The 19,216-nt window shown below is 47.3% G+C and overlaps 1 protein-coding gene across 1 annotated transcript; it reads left to right on the forward strand.

The window, feature by feature from the left end:
* Window positions 1-10,053, forward strand: C1r (complement C1r). The gene is made up of 11 exons (XM_006992048.4): window positions 1-310; window positions 1,002-1,230; window positions 3,041-3,233; window positions 3,564-3,710; window positions 3,809-4,005; window positions 4,120-4,267; window positions 4,463-4,584; window positions 6,393-6,471; window positions 6,794-6,949; window positions 8,692-8,766; window positions 9,151-10,053. Coding segments are annotated over exons 1-11 (2,118 nt in total). The 5' UTR covers window positions 1-308; the 3' UTR covers window positions 9,921-10,053.
* Window positions 10,054-19,216: the final 9,163 nt, after the last annotated feature.

A 19,216-nucleotide genomic window follows, 5' to 3' on the forward strand; every position in this document is an offset into this window, starting at 1 on the left:
CTAGACCTCCAACCAAAAGCTTCCGGTCCCTAAAAATTCAGATCCCAACTCCTCTGTCCTTCCCCATGTAGGCCACCAGGTGGCGCCAGCAACAGGGATTTCAAAACCAAAACTAAACTGGGAAGTCAGAATTTTTTGTTTATGCAAATGTTCATTCCCTACAACATTCCTCAGGGAATGGTCACCCCTCCGCTGCCACAGTCCTTCCCTCCCGCTCCCCTCCTGTGCATGCCCACTCCCTCTTTCAACTTACAGTGCCTGAAGACTGTTCAGAAGAGCTGGAGACCCAAACAAACTGGCCTTGAGACATGTGAGTAAGGCTGATGGGCACCAAGCGGGGAGGGAGGGGTCGGGCACAGGAGGCAAGCATGCTCCCACATTATTTTAAAAAAAAATTAAATTAAAAAACAAAACAAGGACACAACACTATTTCCTGTCTCCACTGCACACACACACAATGCTCACAAACATGCTCCTCAGCCCTCCTCCCAAGGACCAGACTCTTAGGCATGAGCTGGGGCTGCCTCTCTTTTCTTGACTCTGGGCTCATAGCGGGGCAACAGTGAGGGGAGGGAACCCTCTGAATGAGGAGAGAATCCACTATGTGTGTTTCTTAGACTCCGTGAAGGGTTTCTCCCAGACGCCTTTGCCGGAGCCTTGGGAGCCTTTGCAAAGCCATCTTCACCCTCCATTAGCTGACCTCGAGCCAGTCCTGTCCCAGGAAGAAAGGGAGATGGAGGAGGAGGGCAGAGAACTGGCTTGCGGGGGACAGCATGATGGGATCATGGTGACCTCTGGACTGCACACTGGCCTGGGAGGGACGCGGATGCAGCCTCTGCAAAGGCTGCCGCTACCCCGTCACAGTGCCTCTACTTAGTCCAGAGTGGACAGAGGGGAAGGATGGGCAGTTCGATCATCCCATCTTCGCCCCACAACAGCCCAAAGGGCAAGGGTACTGCACCCTTCCAGCCCCACAAACACCCCCCTTCTCTCTTTCACAGGCAACTCTTCGCCCTCCTTCTGGCGACCCTGTTCTGTGGGGTGGGAGGCTCCCCCTACATGCCTCAGAAGCTCTATGGAGAGGTATCCTCCCCTCTATACCCCAGGCCTTACCCCAACGACATTGAGACAACCACTGTGATCACGGTCCCCCCGGGGTACAGGGTGAAGCTCGTCTTCCGGCAGTTTGACGTGGAGCCTTCTGAAGGCTGTTTCTATGACTTTGTCAAGGTAGGAGTCAGGTTGGGAGGGAAGGGAGAAAATGCTGGGCCTCGAGAGAAGCTGCAAGTCTGTGCTCTGAACACCCTGGACCATGTGCCCGCCCCTCATCCTTGTGCAGCTCTGTAGAAACGCTGGCCTTGAGTTCCTGGTGCCACAGATGGGGCACTCGTGGGCTTTGAGACCCTCAGTGAGAATCATGGTTGGGGGGGGGGGAAGGGGGTTTGTTTTGTTATGTTTCCAGGAGATCTCACTATGTATAGGAGTCAGGAGATGGCTAGCTGTGAGACCTTAGGGAATTGCTGTGCCTCGGTTTCCCTGCATGGCTACCTAACTCACCAGGAACAGGAGGAAACATATGACAGGTTACACTCGGCCTTCAGGGAGGACAAAGATCTTGGTCCCCTCTACTCTGTACTTCAAAGGATTTCTTTCTCGGCCTCATCTTTCTATGTCCAGAAAGATAAAAGGCAGGATCCAAGCAGCGCCTGTGCACAGCCACATTCTGTCACTCAGGCAGCAGCTTGGGGGCTAACTGAATAACGTGAAAACAACAAAGAGGACCCCACAAGTCCGCCGTGTTGTCGGGGAGGGGGCAGCATTTGGTGAAGTCATCGAGGAAGATGTCCTCTGCTTTTGAGAGACTGAGGAGACTGAGGAAGAGCCGTCCAGATGCCAGGCAGCGCTGGCCAGTGCCGAGGCTGCTGGGTACCCAGCCTACTATCCTGTTCAGTTGGGTCTGTCGGGAGGCAGGGCTGAGTGTGGTTTTGAAACAATAAAGTGAAAAACAAAACACATAGCAAACAAAAACCTGGGCGTGGTGGCACACTCCTGTGATCCCCGTACTAGGGAGACTTAGAATGTTTTGGACCAGCCTGGGCTAGACAGCAAGTTCAAGGCAAGCCACTTTCTCAACACCACCGAGGAGGAAAAGGAAAGTGAGAAGAGGTGGGGCGGAGAGGAAGAGGGGGACGATGTGAGACCAAAGGTGACCAGTCTAGGAATGAAGGAATGATAAAGGGCCTAGAGACAGGATTCCTGGGGAAGGAGGGTGCAGGAAGTGGTGGGAATGGGTGAGATTGGAGCCGAGGGGGTGGGGGCAGAACACAGCAGGGAGACGACCAGGCACAGAAAGACAGGTGAAGAGTTGGTCAATGGTCGGGGCGGGAAGACAGAAGAATCACAAGTTCAACCACAGTCTAGGGCTGGCGAGATGGCTCGGTAGGTAATGGCACTTGCCTCCAAGTGTGACAACCTGAGTTCAATCCCAAGGATGCCCACACTCGAGGGAAAGACCTGACTCCTACAAGTCCTCTGTGCTCCATGTGTATGTCCTGAACATGTCCCCCAACACACACACACACACACACAGAAATTAATAAATGTCGCCGGGCAGTGGTGGCGCACGCCTTTAATCCCAGCACTCGGGAGGCAGAGGCAGGCGGATCTCTGTGAGTTCGAGGCCAGCCTGGTCTCCAAAGTGAGTTCCAGGAAAGGCGCAAAGCTACACAGAGAAACCCTGTCTGGAAAAACCAAAAAAAAAAAAAGAAATTAATAAATGTCATCAAGGCCAGTCTAGGCTACATAGTAAGAGCCTACCCAAAAAATAAATAAATAAATAAAAATGAGTGAAGGACTGGGAAGGCCAGAGAAGCATCACCTGGAGGTGTCCATAGCAGCCAAGAGAGAGAGGAGAGAGAGAGAGAGAGAGAGAGAGAGAGAGAGAGAGAGAGAGAGAGAGAGAGAGAGAGAACCTTCACTGGCCTGCCACATGGGACCAGGCTCCTTAGCAGGACTTTTCTCATTGTTCTTCCTCCAACAGATTTCTGCTGATAAGAAAACTCTAGGGAGGTTCTGTGGGCAGCTGGAGTCTCCCCTGGGCAACCCCCCAGGACAGAAGGAATTCATATCCCAGGGGAACAAGATGCTACTGACCTTTCACACAGACTTCTCCAATGAGGAGAATGGGACCCTCATGTTCTACAGGGGCTTCCAGGCCTACTACCAGGCTGTGGGTGAGTGGTCCCTGTGGCCAGCCCTTCTCTCTGGCCTCAATCACAAGCTCGAACCCAAGGAACCCAGAAGCCTGGCTTTCCTTATTTCTCTCAGTAAGATGGGGTCTGACGATCTGGGTTCTCCTGCCATCAAGCAGTTCCCAGAATGCGTTAGGGAGGTGTGGAGGCCAGAAGTGGACTTTGTCTCCTGGCTTCTGCTACATGACTCTGAGAAAGAACCACACAGAAGTCTCTGGACAGAGGACCCCATGCCATGGCCCAACAATAGTCCGCCTGATCCCAGAAGTCTCAGGACAGGAACCTAACCCTTCCTTCTGGAATCCCTTCCAGACCGTGATGAATGTGCACCCCAGGTCAACTCAGTGGAAGGGGGCTACCAGCCCCAATGCCAACACCTGTGCCACAACTATATCGGAGGCTACTTCTGTTCCTGCCGTCCAGGCTACGAGCTTCAGAAAGACGGACGGTCCTGTCAGGGTGAGGCAGAGAGGGGGTGAGAGGCGGGCAAGGACTGCGCAGAGGCTTGCTGGACCAACCTGAGAACCCTGACGGCCTGTCCGGTTCTGCTCTCACAGCTGAGTGCAGCAGTGGACTGTACACAGAGCCCTCGGGCTATGTCTCCAGCCTCGAGTACCCTCAGCCTTACCCACCGGATCTGCGCTGCAACTACAGCATCCGGGTAGAGCGGGGCCTCACTGTGCATCTCAAGTTCCTGGATCCTTTTGAAATTGATGACCACCAGCAAGTACACTGCCCCTATGACCAGCTCCAGGTAGGATTCCATCTCTACCACCACCGTTGGCCATGAGGCTGATCCCCAAGAGGCCAGGTGTAAAAATGTACCCTCTGGAGAAATAATATCAACCTCCCCTCCTCTTCCCATCAGATCTACGCTAATGGGAAGAACTTGGGCGAATTCTGTGGAAATCGAAGGCCTCCAGACCTCGACACCAGCAGCAATGCGGTGGATCTGGTGTTCTTCACAGATGAGTCAGGGGACAGTCGAGGCTGGAAGCTTCACTACACCACTGAAGGTAAGAGGGTTAGGCCGGAGTGTGGCTCACCGGTAAAAACTCCCGTTTAACATGCGTGAGACCCTGGGTTCAACTTCCAGCCCCCACAACTAAAATGTCTAAGCACCTCACTTCCCTGCCCATGATGAGGGAAAGTGGGGGAGAAGGAAGGATAGAGGGCTCTGATGTGAACATGCCCTCTGGCCTCACCCACAGTCATCAAGTGCCCCCAACCCAAGGCCCTAGATGAGTTCACCATCATCCAGGAACCGCAGCCTCAGTACCAGTTCCGGGATTACTTCATTGTTACCTGCAAACAAGGCTACCAGCTCATGGAGGTGAGAGGCTGGGGCTGACAGGAGAGACCCTCCCGGTGTCCCCTGGGTGCGCAGGGGGGTGAGGTGACGGCTAAGATCGTCCGGTCTTTGGTACTGTAGACTCAGATGGAGCTGTCGAGGGTGGAGCTGGAGGTGCCAGTCCACCTGCTATCCGACCTGACTACCAGAAAAGGGACTGAGGTTCAAGGTCCACCTGGGCTGCAGAGCAAGTTCAGGGCCAACCTGGGCGACTCAGTGAGACCTTGTCTCCAAGTGAAAAGTAAAAAAGAAAAAAGCTGGGATATAGCTCAGTAACGGAGTGTTTGCCTAGCAGGCAGGTGGCCCCAGGTTCAATGCCCGGTACCGTAAAGAAGAAAAAAGGAATCAACTTTGCCTGCCTACTGGAAACACTCAGAGGGTTTTTAAGAAACTGATGTATGTTCCCTGCTTGAGCATCTAATTCCATCAGTCTGCTGTACAGCCTGAGCACTATTTAAAACTACCCGTGGGGTTTGGATGCACAGCCAAGATTAAACACTCCTGGACCACTTGAGTTACTCACTGCAGGAATAAGAACTGGGAAGTCGGGGTGGAGCTGTCCTGACCAGTTCACCATCACGTAGTGGCTGCTGTACCCAGCCCTCGGGGGCTCTTTGACGCACATGGGTGGTCTCACCACAGGCGCATTGCCCTGTCTCCGGCTTTGCAGACTGATGAAGAAGTACGGTTCAGTAGGTAGCAGAGAAGTAACGGTGACAGCCGGTCTCACTGGGTAGACCAGGCTAGATTCAAACTCTTTCTCCGCCTGCCTCCATTTGATGAGTCCCAGGATGACAAGAATTTGCCCTGAGGCCCATCTGACTCTTGCTCTTAAGTTATTCATGGCCAGGTGTGTTGGTGGCGGCGGTGGCAGAGGCTGAGGTGGTGGTATGTACCTGTGACGTGCACTCCGCGTGCTAAAGCAGAAAACCATGAATTTGAGGCCAGCCTGGGCTGCATACCTAGTTCCAGGCCAGCCTAGGCTATAACAAGGCCCCATCTCAAAAAACAGTTCATATTTTCCAGTATTATCCAGAGACTGCCACTCTGGGGTCTTGTGCACTCTCCACTCACCTGCTACATCATCATATTAAACACCTATGAAAGTGGCCAGTCGGCACTGGGATTTGAGGGGAAGCCCTTGATTTTAAGAAAACTGCAAGCCGGGCGTGGTGGCGCACGCCTTTAATCCCAGCACTTGGGAGGCAGAGCCAGGCGGATCTCTGTGAGTTCGAGGCCAGCCTGGGCTACCAAGTGAGCTCCAGAAAAGGCGCAAAGCTACACAGAGAAACCCTGTCTTGAAAAAAAACCAAAAAAAAAAAAAAAGAAAGAAAGAAAGAAAACTACAATCTCAGAGAGAATGTGGTGCAGACCTTGGCCAGGTTGGGGGGGAGGGGATGGGACATTTCAGGGCAAGAGAGTGAGAAGCCAGGGTCTGCTCCAGGAAATGGTCTTTGTTTTGATACAAAAGCACAGTCCTGACTTTTTTGCTTTTTATTACAATGGGGGGGGGCAGGTTTTTATTACAATTTGTGGAAACAGGCAAGAATCTAAAAAGGTTATCGAATCTGCCAGTTAGCTTTGCTGTGACTTTCTGCCTCGGAACTCGGTATCCTATCTACAGCCCTGGCCTGAGAGCACTAGCTAGGGAGGAGGGAGGAGCCACATCGCTCGGGCCCTGTGGTCTAAGAGATGGACGCCACACCTGTCACCACGTTCCCACCACTCCGTGTGCAGTGTGGAGACGGGGAGCTGTGTGCTGACGGTTGCTGTAATTTCCCCTCTAACAGGGAAACCAGGCGCTGCTCTCCTTCACAGCTGTTTGCCAGGATGATGGCACATGGCATCGTGCCATGCCCAGGTGCAAGAGTAAGTCACAAATTGGATGTCTCTGCCCCGAGGGACCTGCCATCCCTTAGTCTTTAGACCTGAGCTGGGAGGGAGAAAGAATTCGGACTCTTATCTGCAGGGTCTTAGCTCTTGGCTTGTCCTTTGAAGTTCGAGGCCCACCTCAGAAAGTTAAGTCCTCATCTCTGGCCTGATGGGCTCTGCCAGAACTGAATTTCACTCCGTCCATTGCAAGTGTCCACCCCACTGACCACACTTCTCTGAGGCTGAGACAGTTTACACTCTGGCCGAAGGTTCCATGCAAGTGGCCTCCTCTCCCTTACAACCCTGTGTTCTCTCTAAGTCAAGGACTGTGGGCAGCCCCGAAGCCTGACTAATGGGTACTTCCGCTACATCACCACAAGAGGCGTGAACACCTATGAAGCCCGTATCCAGTACTCCTGCCATGAACCATATTACAAGATGAAGACCAGAGCTGGCAGCAGTGAGTCTGTGCGAGGTAGGAACTGCTGCCCATCCCAGTCCTCAGTCCTCTTTATGGCTCTGAGGGATGGTGAAATTTCTTCAATAGAGTCCTAGGGAGCGGCTGAAAGGTCCTAAATTACAATGCCAAAAGAGTCTAATAGGTTTGAAGAAAAGGGCATCCAAGCTGGTGGAAAACAGAGACTTGAATCTCATAAGCCATCAGCTCCATCTCACTACTTTACCAATACTACACTGCCAGTAACAACGCTGTCATCCATCAATAGCACCACCACCAGCATAGTCACCACCATAGCCACCATTGGCATACCACCATCATCATCATCGTCACTTCCAACACCAACATCCCAACACCAGCACCATCAACACCATTGGCAACACCAACATCACCACCACACTGATACTACCACCATCATTACCAACATCAACAATCTCCACTACCACATTATCATCGCCAAAACCACCATCACTGTTACCAAAACCAATTATCACCATCACGGCCATCACTATTATCATCACCACACCAACACTGTCTCCACCATACCCATTCATTGGCAATACCAATACAATCATTGCCACCAACTCTACCATTAACAATAAACAACACTACACCACCACGACAGCCACCACCGTCACCACTATCACATTCACAGGGAAATGCCCTCTCTGTTCTCCCTCTCTCAGGCTGTTGTGTTGTGATCTTTTGCATTTAGCTTTACTTAATGCTTCTCAAACTCGTCTATGGGATGGTTGGTTTATTGTAGCCATAGAGACTGAACCTAGGGCCTCTCTCAGGCACTCTTACCACTGGGCTATAGTCCCAGCCTGCCCTATTTGTTAATATTCTCCTCTCTTTCTCTCTCTCTCTCTCTCTCTCTCTCTCTCTCTCTCTCTCTCTCTCTCTCCTCATACTCACTGTGTAGCCAAGGATGATTTTAAACACCTAATCTTCCTGCTTTTATATCCCAAGAGCTAGGATTACAGGTATATGCCATCACATCTAACCAAAATTTCTCTTTAAATTAAAAAGAAAAAAACCCAAGACTGAGGATATTGCTCAGGGGTAATGCACTTGCCTACCATGTGCGAGTCCCTGGGCTACATCTCAACATGGAAGGGAGGGAGGGAGGGAGGGAGGGAGGGAGGGAAGGCTTAACCTTATTTCCTAGTTTTAAAATGAAGACAACACACACTAGAAAGTGCCCCGTGTTAAGATGGGACAGTACAGATAAAATACTCAGCCACAAACACAGCAGAGTGTCAGCAACAGAAGATGTAGCTCCTGCTGGGTGTGCTGCTGCACCCCCGGAATGCCAGCACCTCGGTGACCATGGCAGAAGGATGGAGAGTTCAAGGCCAGCTTGAGCTTCATAGCAAATTCAAGGCCAGCCTGTGCCAAACAATGAAACCTGGAGCGAGAGATACAGGAAGGAAGACATGGCGTTATTATCCATAATCCTGCTACCAAGATGCTTCACTGATAAGCTTTGGATAGCTTCCTTCCAGTGTGTGAGTCTACTTTTACAAATAGGTGTGATCTCAAATATATATAGTTAAGTATTCTTTTTTCACTCAACAAGAAGACAAGATATGTGTGTGAAGTCTCTTAATACAGATTGAACCAGTCAACTTTGGTCCATGATGTGGTGGCTCTTTTCTCCGTCTTCCCATGTAACACCCTCAGCGTCCAATGGCCTCTGTTGCCTGCTTTTCTGGCCAATCACCTCCAGCCCTGATTCTAACTCCTTTTATTTGCAGGGATGTATACCTGCACAGCCCAGGGCATTTGGAAGAATGAAGAGGAAGGGGAGAAAATGCCGCGGTGTCTGCCAGGTAAATACTGCGTCATCCCAGGTGTGGTTTGCAGTATTGCAGGACCTTAGGAGAAGCATGGAGCGAGAAAGGAGGTCAAGTGAGGCGATCCCTTAGCTCAAAGTGAAAAGCCAGTGAGGAGGAAGGAAAAGGAATGAGAATGAAGGTCTCAGGAGAGAGGCACAGAAAATCAACTAGTCCTGAAGGTGCAGTGCTCACATAGACAAGGAATCGGAGAGTCAACTCAGGGAAAGTCCGGAAAGGGATAAATAAGGATGAGGAGAGTTAGCCAAGAATGGGCTATAGAATGCACTGCAGGAACAGGAAGATAGAGGCGGGAAACAGCAAAAGAGAGAAGAAGGGCGGGACCTGGCGCTGACTGGTCCTCATTCCCCATCTCTGCAGTGTGTGGGAAGCCTGTCAACCCCGTGACACAGAAGCAACGCATCATCGGAGGGCAGAAAGCCAAACCCGGCAACTTCCCCTGGCAGGCGTTCACCAACATCCATGGGCGAGGGGGCGGGGCCCTGCTCGGAGACCGCTGGGTCCTGACCGCAGCCCACACCATCCACCCCAAGGAACACAACAGACAGAACGACACCAGTAAAGATGTTTTCCTGGGCCACATAAACGTGGAAGAGATCACAAAACTGGGACATCACCCAGTCCGTAGGGCCATCATCCATCCCGACTACCGCCAAGATGAACCCAACAATTTTGAAGGAGACATCGCCCTGCTGGAGCTGGAAAACCCTGTCCCCCTGGGTCCCAACCTCCTCCCCATCTGTCTCCCTGACAATGAGACCTTCTATGATGAAGGCCTCATGGGTTATGTCAGTGGCTTTGGGATAACAGAAGATAAAATTGCTTTTAACCTCAGGTTTGTCCGTCTGCCTGTAGCTGAACGAGAGACATGCCAGAGATGGCTCCAGACAAAGAAGAGTAATGATGTGTTTTCTCAAAATATGTTCTGTTCTGGGGACCCAGGTCAAAAGCATGATGCCTGCCAGGGGGACAGCGGAGGTGTTTTTGCAGTTAGGGACCGAGATCGTGATACCTGGATTGCCACAGGCATCGTGTCCTGGGGCATTGGGTGTGGTGAGGGATACGGCTTTTACACCAAGGTACTCAATTATGTTGACTGGATCAAGAAAGAGATGGGAGAGGAAGACTGAACCCAGAGTTCACTAGGTCAGAATCCAGTGTGTAGTGTATCAGAAAATTATCTGACTGATTGTTGATAACCACCGTGATCCCATATTAAAATCACAGACTGTGTAGAATAAACTATCTTTTCTATAGCCCCATAACATTCTGGTGTTTTGATTTCAACATAGACTATGTAGCCCAGGCTGTCCTAAAATTTACAGTCCTCCTGCCTAAGGCTCAGGGTTAACAGTGTCAGGTGGAGAGATGGCTCCCTGGTAAGGAATGGACTGTTCTTGCAGACAACATAGTTTGATTTCTAGCACCCCGTCACATGGCTCACAACTGCCTCTAACTCCAGCTCCACAGGGGGCCCAAGGCCTTCGCCTCTTCAGACACCTGCACATACCTACACACACATATATAGTTAAAGTACTAGTCTATATTTTGTCTTGATTGTATGACACGAAGAAAGTCCTGGTTTTTCTTGATCATATTTGAAAATTAAAAGCTTTTTAAACACATCAGCTTCTTGTCACTAAATTCTCCTTGAGGAAGAATGATGTGAATTTGTGTCTCCAAGTTCAATCAGTTATCATTTGAGACAAGTTCTTACTATATTGTCTATTGAGACCAAGCTGATCTCAGATTCACAGGCCAAAAAGTCCTGAGAACTGAGGCTACAGTTGTGTGCCACCATACCCAGCTGACTAAAAATATTTTGAAATAAACAGTGTTCTTCCTCTTAAATTTTTATTTAACATATATGGGCATTTTGCCTGTGCACCACATTCACGCAGTCCCCCAGACACCAGAAGAAGGCACTTGATCCCTTGAGACCAGAGTTACACATGCTTGTGAGCTGCCACATGGGTGCTGGGAACCAACCCTGCATCCTCGGCAAGAGTAGCCAGTGCTCTTAACCACTGAGCCATCATTCTAGGCCAGTCTTTCCTTTTTAAGGTGATTATTTCATGTATTTTGTTACAATAATGAAAAGCTGATTAATGCACTTATTCACTGGTCTATTTGCCTAGGACTAAAGGAAACTGATGATTCTCCAGGTACGGTACACATCTGTAATGCCAGCATTCAAGAAGTAGAGGCAGGAGGATCACAAATCCAAGGTCATCTTGGCTGCATAGCTAGTTTGAGGCCACCATAAGCCACATAAAACCTGCTTCAAGGAGGAGAGAAAAAGGAAGGGAAGGAAAAAGTTCTAAAGGGGGGCTCTTCAAAACTCAGGAAGTAAACAACTCGAAAGCCTCAGGAAGTCCCTGAAGTTGACCAGATGAACCAGGCTTCTTCCTCCCCAGGTTATACAAGCAATGGGGACAGCGGAGGCTGCTCAGACCAGCCACGCTGCTTGGAGGAGGCTCAGCTGAGCAGAGTTGCCTGCAAGTCCTGCAGTGAATCCTGGGTTGCAGCTTTCATGAGCTGTCACTCATGCTGGGGTAAACTGTCAGCAATGCAGCTGCTTTTGAGTCATTCTTATTCCTGTAAGCACCCCCAGTCCTATACCCCTATATAAACTCATTAGTTCATCAATTAGACTTGCAGGATATCCTGACTTTGGTCTGTCATTAATTCCCTATTTAGGGAGAGTAAATGTTGGTGCACTCCCAACAATAGTACCATACAAGTCCTTCCTTGCCAAAGCTCTCCCCACTTAGAAGGACCTTGGCCTCATACTTAAGAACAAACAATGCAGCCGGGTGGTGGTGGCGCGTGCCTTTAATCCCAGCACTCAGGAGGCAGAGGCAGGCGGATCTCTGTGAGTTTGAGGCTAGCCTGGTCTATAAAGCGAGTTCCAGGAAAGGTGCAAAGCTACACAGAGAAACCCTGTCTCAAAAAAACAAAAAACAAAACAAAAAGAACAAACAATGCAAAGAAGGCTGGAGAGATGGATCAATGGTTAAGAGCACTTGTTGCTCTTGCGGAGAACCTGGGTTCAATTCTCACACCCATGTGGTGGCTCACAACCATCTATAACTCCAATTCCAGAGGATCTGATGCCCTCTTCTTGCCTCCACAGGCACCAGGCATGCATGTGGTGCACAGTCATATATTTAAACATTCCTGCATATAAAACAAAAATAAATACATCTTTTTCAAAAAATAATTTTAAAAAGGACAGTATACAGGTGGCTTTGGACAAACTTGTTTTTTCTTTTTACATTTATTTATTCTCTCTTCTCTCTCTCTGTCTCTCTCTCTCTCTCCCCCTCTGTGTGTGTGTGTGTCTGTGTGTGTGTGTGTGGTGTGTGTGTATGTGTGTGTGTATGTGTGTGTATGTGTGTGTATGTATGTGTGTATGTATGTGTGTGTATGTGTGTGTATGTGTGTGTATGTATGTATGTGTATGTGTGTGTATGTGTGTGTATGTGTGTGTGTATGTATGTGTGTGTATGTGTGTGTGTATGTGTGTGTATGTGTGTGTATGTATGTATGTGTGTGTATGTGTGTGTGTGTATGTGTGTATGTGTGTATGTGTGTGTATGTGTATGTGTGTGTGTGTATGTCTGTGTGTGTATGTGTATATGTGTGTGTGTATGTGTGTGTGTGTGTGTGTGTGTGTGTGTGTGTTCATTTACCATGGCACATGTGTAGTTACAGAAACAAGCAGATGCCATAACAGGCTGCTCAGTCTTCTCTGAGAGATCAAGCCTCAATTTCAGTTTCCTGAGACTGAACAAGCAGTTTCTGAAGAGCCACAAACAAAGGACAATGTCCAACATCCCCCAACAGCAAGGAGGAGGCCTGGTACATGCAGTACCAGATGAGGCCAGAGCCACAGTCAGCACTCTCTCTCTCCTGAAAATCCTGCCTAGCTATCAGCCAACCAGCGTTTCATTAACAATGAGAACAACACATTTTCACAGTGTACAGAAGGATTATTCTACAGCATTTCCCCCGTTTTGTCTAAATTAAAAGGAAGGATTATACAACAAAAACAGTTATCAAATAAGAATTACAGTTACAATATCCAGTCCATTTGTTTTGTTGTTGTTGTTGTTGGGTTTTGGGGGGGTTTGAGACAGGGTTTCTCTGTATAGTTTTTCTGCCTATCCTGGATCTCGCTCTGTAGACCAGGATAGCCTTGAACTCACAGAGATCCACCTGCCTCTGCTTCCTGAGTGCTGGGGTTAAAGGTGTGTGCCACCATCATCTGGCTATCCAGTCCATTTGTATTTGGCAAATTTAAAAAATATATTCTATTATTTATCTTATCTTAGTGAATCTAAAGTTTTATACCTAATTTACCTTTTTGTCATAACTAAGGAAAACTTTAAGTCTAATTATCTAGCCTTTACCACCATCAAAGACCTCAGAAGGGTGAAATGTTACCTAACATCAGGGACATCTGGCTGCCTGGACAATCGCCCTTGCTTCTTCTGTAACTTTGGGGCACCCAACTTTGGCCTATAGGCCTGGTATATCTGACAGATATTTCTGAAAAGTAATATTTTGAAGTATTGTCCTACTTTGTCTTGACAAAGTTTGGCAGTCACTTTTTTTGCATCCTGAGTCCAGTTTGGATGGTAACTGTCAGCAAATGAGCAAGGGTAGTTTCTTTAGCCAAATGACTAGCTTTTTCCATAATGAAAATAAACTCCATATGAAGTTTCTTTGATGCCTATCATCCTCTTTTGAAGCAAATTGGTTTTATCAGGAGCAAACATGTCTCATTGTCAAGAAAAGCCTTATGTTATTAAAACTTTTTTTTTTTTTTTTGGTTTTTGGTTTTTCTGTTTTTGTTTTTTTTTTTTTTTTTTGGTTTTTCGAGACAGGGTTTCTCTGTGTAGCTTTGCGCCTTTTCTGGAGCTCACTTGGTAGCCCAGGCTGGCCTCGAACTCACAGAGATCTGCCTGGCTCTGCCTCCCGAGTGCTGGGATTAAAGGCGTGCACCACCAACGCCCGGCATGGTTTTTGGTTTTTCAAGACAGGGTTTCTCTGTGTAGCTTTGGTGCCTGTCCTGGATCTTACTCTGTAGACGAGGCTGGCCTCAAACTCACAGAGATCCGCCTGGCTCTGCCTCACAAGTGCTGGAACTAAAGCGCCACCACAGCCCGTTTTTTGTTTTTGTTTTTTAATTAAAACATTTTAAATGCCATATTCTGTAGGTCTTCAAAGTTGCTGACGACATCTATCTATCTAAATATATGTGTGTATGAACTTGAAAACATACCTAACATGACTATAAGTTTGACTGTTATAAAAAGTTTGACTATTATAGATGACTATTAATCTGTACTTCTTAAACATTACAATTTTAAATGAGCTGCAAAAACACAATACCCCAAACAAGAGTAGAAACATACATGCAGTAAAACAAAATTAACGTTAAATGTGTATCAGTAAACCAAAATCCATACCAATGTAAAATATTTTGAGATCAATAGTTGTTTCTGGATTAAAGCAGATTCAATAGTCTACCCTTTTTTCTGTCATTCCTATATCATATCCTCCTTTTTCCTTCAGAAAGAGATCTTTGAATTTAACTATTTTGTTTAGCTTTTTTTTTTTACTATGACCAATAACAACTTATAACCAACCCTCCTTAAATTATAGCAAATATTAATAACTCATCTTTTGTAAATGTGGGCATTGATTTTTCTAGACTGATTCCTGTTGTTTGGGAGTGCTGGCATCTTTGTGGGAACCTTGGGAAAATCAGAATAATAGTTAAGTCTTGGCTGGAGTAGTCTGTGAGGCTAGACCATCTCAGCCAGCACCCTTGAAGCTGCTTTGAATGCAGAACTCTGAGGAGACTGTAATAGAGTCATTTTGAGATGCTGGATCACCTGGGTCATTCATTTCATTGGTGTCTGGTCCCCTTGTTCTGAAAATATATAAACTTTTTTTTTCTTTTCTGTTTTGGAGATAGGGTTTCTCTGTGTAGTTTTGGTGCCTGTCCTGGAACTCGCTCTGCAGACCAGGCTGACCTCAAACTCACTGAGATCCATCTATATGCCTCTGCCTCCTAAGTGCTGGGATTAAAGGCGTGTGCAGCAGCCACTGCTGCCGCCGCCGCCGCCGCCGCCGCCGCCACCGCCGCCACCACCACCTGGCCTGAAAATACATAAACTTTTAAAGATAGCATACATATCTGTATTAATACAAGTATAGACTATGTGTTGTACACAAGTTAGGCAGAGATAATATTTTCTTTTATGTTTGAGCAGGTAAGATATATGTTACACGTTTTGTAGGGTTTTGTTTGTTTTGGTTTTTTTTTTTTTTTGAGGTTTATTTCTTTATGTTTGTAGCCTGGATTTTCCTGGGGTCTTCCCTGATCAAACCTGATATTACCTTCAACCTTGAATGAATCCACAGCCTTTCATTTTCTATGGGAACAAAAATATAACCTCTTCCTTAAAGCAACATATCTTTTGACTTCCATTTTGAAGTGAAGACATTTTTCAATATATAGGTTGTTTTTTGTTTGTTTGTTGTTTGTTTGTTTGTTTGTTTGTTTGTAGCTGAGGATCAAACCCAGGGCCATGCGCTTGCTAGGCAAGCACTCTATCACTGAGCTAAATCTCCAACCCTATAGGTTGTTTTAATCCACTAGTTTCCATAATCCAATGTGTCTAGCAGCTGTTGTTCCTTCATCAGCAATCAGAAAATTCAAAGTCAACACAAAAACATGCATGCAGGATTCAGGCTCTCTGTGTATTTCCCATCTTTGTGTGGCTTATTACAATTTTTTATTACTTTATTCCTATCTTAAGGACTTTATTACTTTTTGGGGGGTTTTGTTTGGTTTTGGTTTTTGGTTTTTTTCAAGACAGGGTTTTCCTGTGCAGCTTCGCGCCTTTCCTGGATCTCACTCTGTAGACCAGGCTGGCCTCGAACTCACAGAGATCCGCCTGGCTCTGCCTCCCAAGTGCTGGGATTAAAGGCGTGCACCACCACTTTATTACTTTTAAACGTTTTTTATGACTGTCCATACCATTTCTCTTTTCTCTCCCAGTCCTATGTACATTTTTAAATATATTATAACCTATTTAGAGGGTTTTTTTCTGTCTGGATCTATCTTACTGTGTATCTGTAATATTTACTGTCTGCATGAGCAAAACTTAAATCCACCATGCAGCTTGGTGACGTGCTGGTGGGGCTCCTCAAGACCACAGGCAGTGTTTGGTATGAGGGACATGAGACTAGGGAGCCACCTTTGGCTCCATTTTTGTGTGTTTGGAACCTTTTCTTAAGCTTTTTCAGGTTTTTATATGGATATGTGTGGCATTGCACCACATTGGAGTGCCATTTTTAGGTGGATTTTTTTTTTTTTTTTTTTTTTGTCCTGCCAGCTGGCTCCCCTTGGCCAATAGCTTAGGCTTGTCTCCAGCCAGCTCTTACAACTTAAATCAACCCATTTCTATTAATCTATGTGGTGCCCCAGGTCCATTTACCTCATCTATGAACTTCCCCATATTGTTTCTTCTGAGTCTGGCTCACAACTCCTTAGACTCTGGCCTTCTTCCCAGCATTCCCCTTGCCCCAAAAATCCTGCCTAGCTGTTGGCCAATCAGCTTTTTATTAACAATGAGAGCAACACATTTTCACAGTATACAAAAGGATTATTCCACAGCAAGAACCCTCAAAATCCACCCCTACAATGGCACACTTCCTCCAACAAGGCCATACCCACTCCAACATATCACACCTCCTATTAATGCCACTTCCTGTGAGATTATGGGGGCCAATTACATTCAAACACAAGAGGGACAAGCGCCAGTTGTTTTTTTCCAGAAGCCAGTTTGCTAAGACCTCTGCCCTATATTACCCCTATGTTGACTCATATCTGGCTTCAACCAGACCCTCAGGAAGTACGTCCAGCCTGGCAACCAATCAGGAACTGTTCTTGCTATTTTCAGTCAGACAGACCCCTAGCATGGCAGACAGACCCCTGATATCACAACCACAGTTGTTGACCAGATGTCACGAGCCAATCATAAAATGATTCCTATATCAGTGTCTATACCGCATCACTTCAAAGTACACTTGACCACAGCTGGAATTCCCCCTAAGCAGGCTTAAAAGGGGCTGCCTTACCCTCCCCTGGAGTCGAAACCATTTTGGGCACTTACTGGTTTTTCTCCCGAATAAAGCTGCGTTCTTCAATTGCATATGGGGTGTCTTCTGGTCATTTGGGTGATCTAAGGACCCTACACTACCCTGAAGACAGAGAATGATTGACAGGAGTAAATGATCTTCTACATCCTGTGGAGGAACTCAGACAGATCATGTGGCCGTGTGTCTGCCCTCTCCCTGCTATTTTGATATGGTCTCACTAAGTTGCCTGGGTTGGACTTGAACTTATGCTGTAGCCCAGGCTGGCCTTGAACTTGGGAGCCTTCTACCCCTGCCTCTCAGGAGGAGGCTGGGGTGATAAGCCTACACCACCACCCTTGCCATCAAGGAGAAAATTCTCTCACAGGCACCTCAGCTCAGGAGCAAGGGTTAAAAGCCCAAGCTGGAGTGTGTCACTGGGAGCATGTCAGCTTTTCCATTGTCAGTCTTTTCTTTGTTTCCAAGACAGGGTTTCTCTGTGTAGCTTTGGAGCCTGTCCTGGAACTCAGTCTGTAGCCCAGGCTGGCCTCAAACTCACAAAAACTCACAAAGATACGCCTGCCTCTGCCTACCAAGTGCTGGGACTAAAGGTGTGCGCCGCCACTGCCTGGCCTGTTGTCAGTCTTAAAGCCATATGTGGTAATACACACACCTGGGAGACTGAGATAAGAGGACTCAATGTCCTTGGCTATATAGGAAGTCAGAGGCCATCTCGGACTACATGAGACCCTGTCTCAAAAAAAAAAAAAAAAAAAAAAAGTCTCAGGCTGGAGAGATGACTCAGTGGTTAAGAGCACTGACTACTCTTCCAGAGGACCCAGGTTCAATTTCCAGCACCCACATGAGAACTCACAACCATCTGCAACTAAATTCCAGGGGATCCAACCCCCTCACACAGACGCACATGCAGGCAAAACACCAGTCTCAGAGTTATAGTTCATTTTTTTGCTATTATCTCAAACATCAAAAGAAAGGAAATGCTCTATCACAGATCACTCTTCTCAGTTGTTTTTTATGGAGTCGAATTCAGTATTTTTTATTTCATTTTTATTTATTTATACATATATTTACTATACATATATTTATATGTATGCATGTTTTGTCTGTATATATGTCTGTGCATCATGTATGTGCCTAGGGCTGAAGGAAGACAGAAGAGGTCATCAGATCCCCTGGGACAGGAATTACAGACAGTTGTGAGCTGCTATGTAGGTGCTGGGAATTGAACCCAGGTCCTCTGGAAGAGCAGCCTCCTGACCTCTGAGCCATCTCTCCAGCCCTGTCTCTGAGGAATTTGTTGTTGTTTGTTTATTTGTTTGTTGTGTTCTGTTTTGCTTTATGAGACAAGGTCTAGAGTCTAACTGTGTAGCACAAGCTGGCTTTGAACTCATTCTGGAAGCCTGCCTGGACCGGAGCTCAAAATCCTCCTGCTTCAGCTCCCTAAGTAGCTGGGGTTACAGGCCACCAGGCTCAGCAGGCTGTTTTGTAGTTCTGGTTAACTGGCCACGTGTTTACCGTTCAGGCTAAGTGAACTTTTGAACTTAACTGTTTTTCTCTCTGCAAGATCAGAGTCCTTTCTTGATAAGCTCCAGACACTCTCCCACCCACTCTGGCAAACGGTTCTGAAAGCCACCTCTCACAGCAGACAGGCCCGACCGAGCCCTGCCCCCAGCCCAGATTCTTGTTCTTTTTGGTTTTTTGTTTTGTTTCGTTTTCTATTCCTGTGGGGCTGGGGATTGAACTCAGAGCCTTGTGCATGCTAGGCAAGCGCTACACAGCTGAGGTAAACCTCCATCCATATCATCATTTTAAATTACGCATGAGTGCGTGCGTGCGTGCGTGCGTGTGTGTCTGCTTTTGTGCATGTGCACACCAGGGCTCACATGTGGGAGTTGGTCCTCTCCTACCACCGTGTGGGTCCTGGGGATCAAACTCAAGTTGTCAGGCTTGGCAAGCGCCTTTGCCCACCTTGCGTCTCACAGACCCTTCTTTTAAGTTTTTTATTATCATTATTATTTCTAATTTGTCTTGAGACAGGGTCTCACTACGTAGCTCTGGCTGGCCTGGAATTTGCTATGTGGACCAGGCTGGCCTCAAACTCCCAGAGATCCCCCTGCCTCTGCCTCCCCAAGTGCTGAGACATAAGGCACACATCACCATATCCAGTTCCTCCCGCCCCCATTTATTATTTGTGTGTATATATATTAATATATATTATGGCTATATACATGAATATATGTGTGTGTCT

The sequence above is a fragment of the Peromyscus maniculatus genome, chromosome 3 (assembly GCF_049852395.1).
Source record: "Peromyscus maniculatus bairdii isolate BWxNUB_F1_BW_parent chromosome 3, HU_Pman_BW_mat_3.1, whole genome shotgun sequence".
Lineage (NCBI taxonomy): Eukaryota > Metazoa > Chordata > Mammalia > Rodentia > Cricetidae > Peromyscus > Peromyscus maniculatus.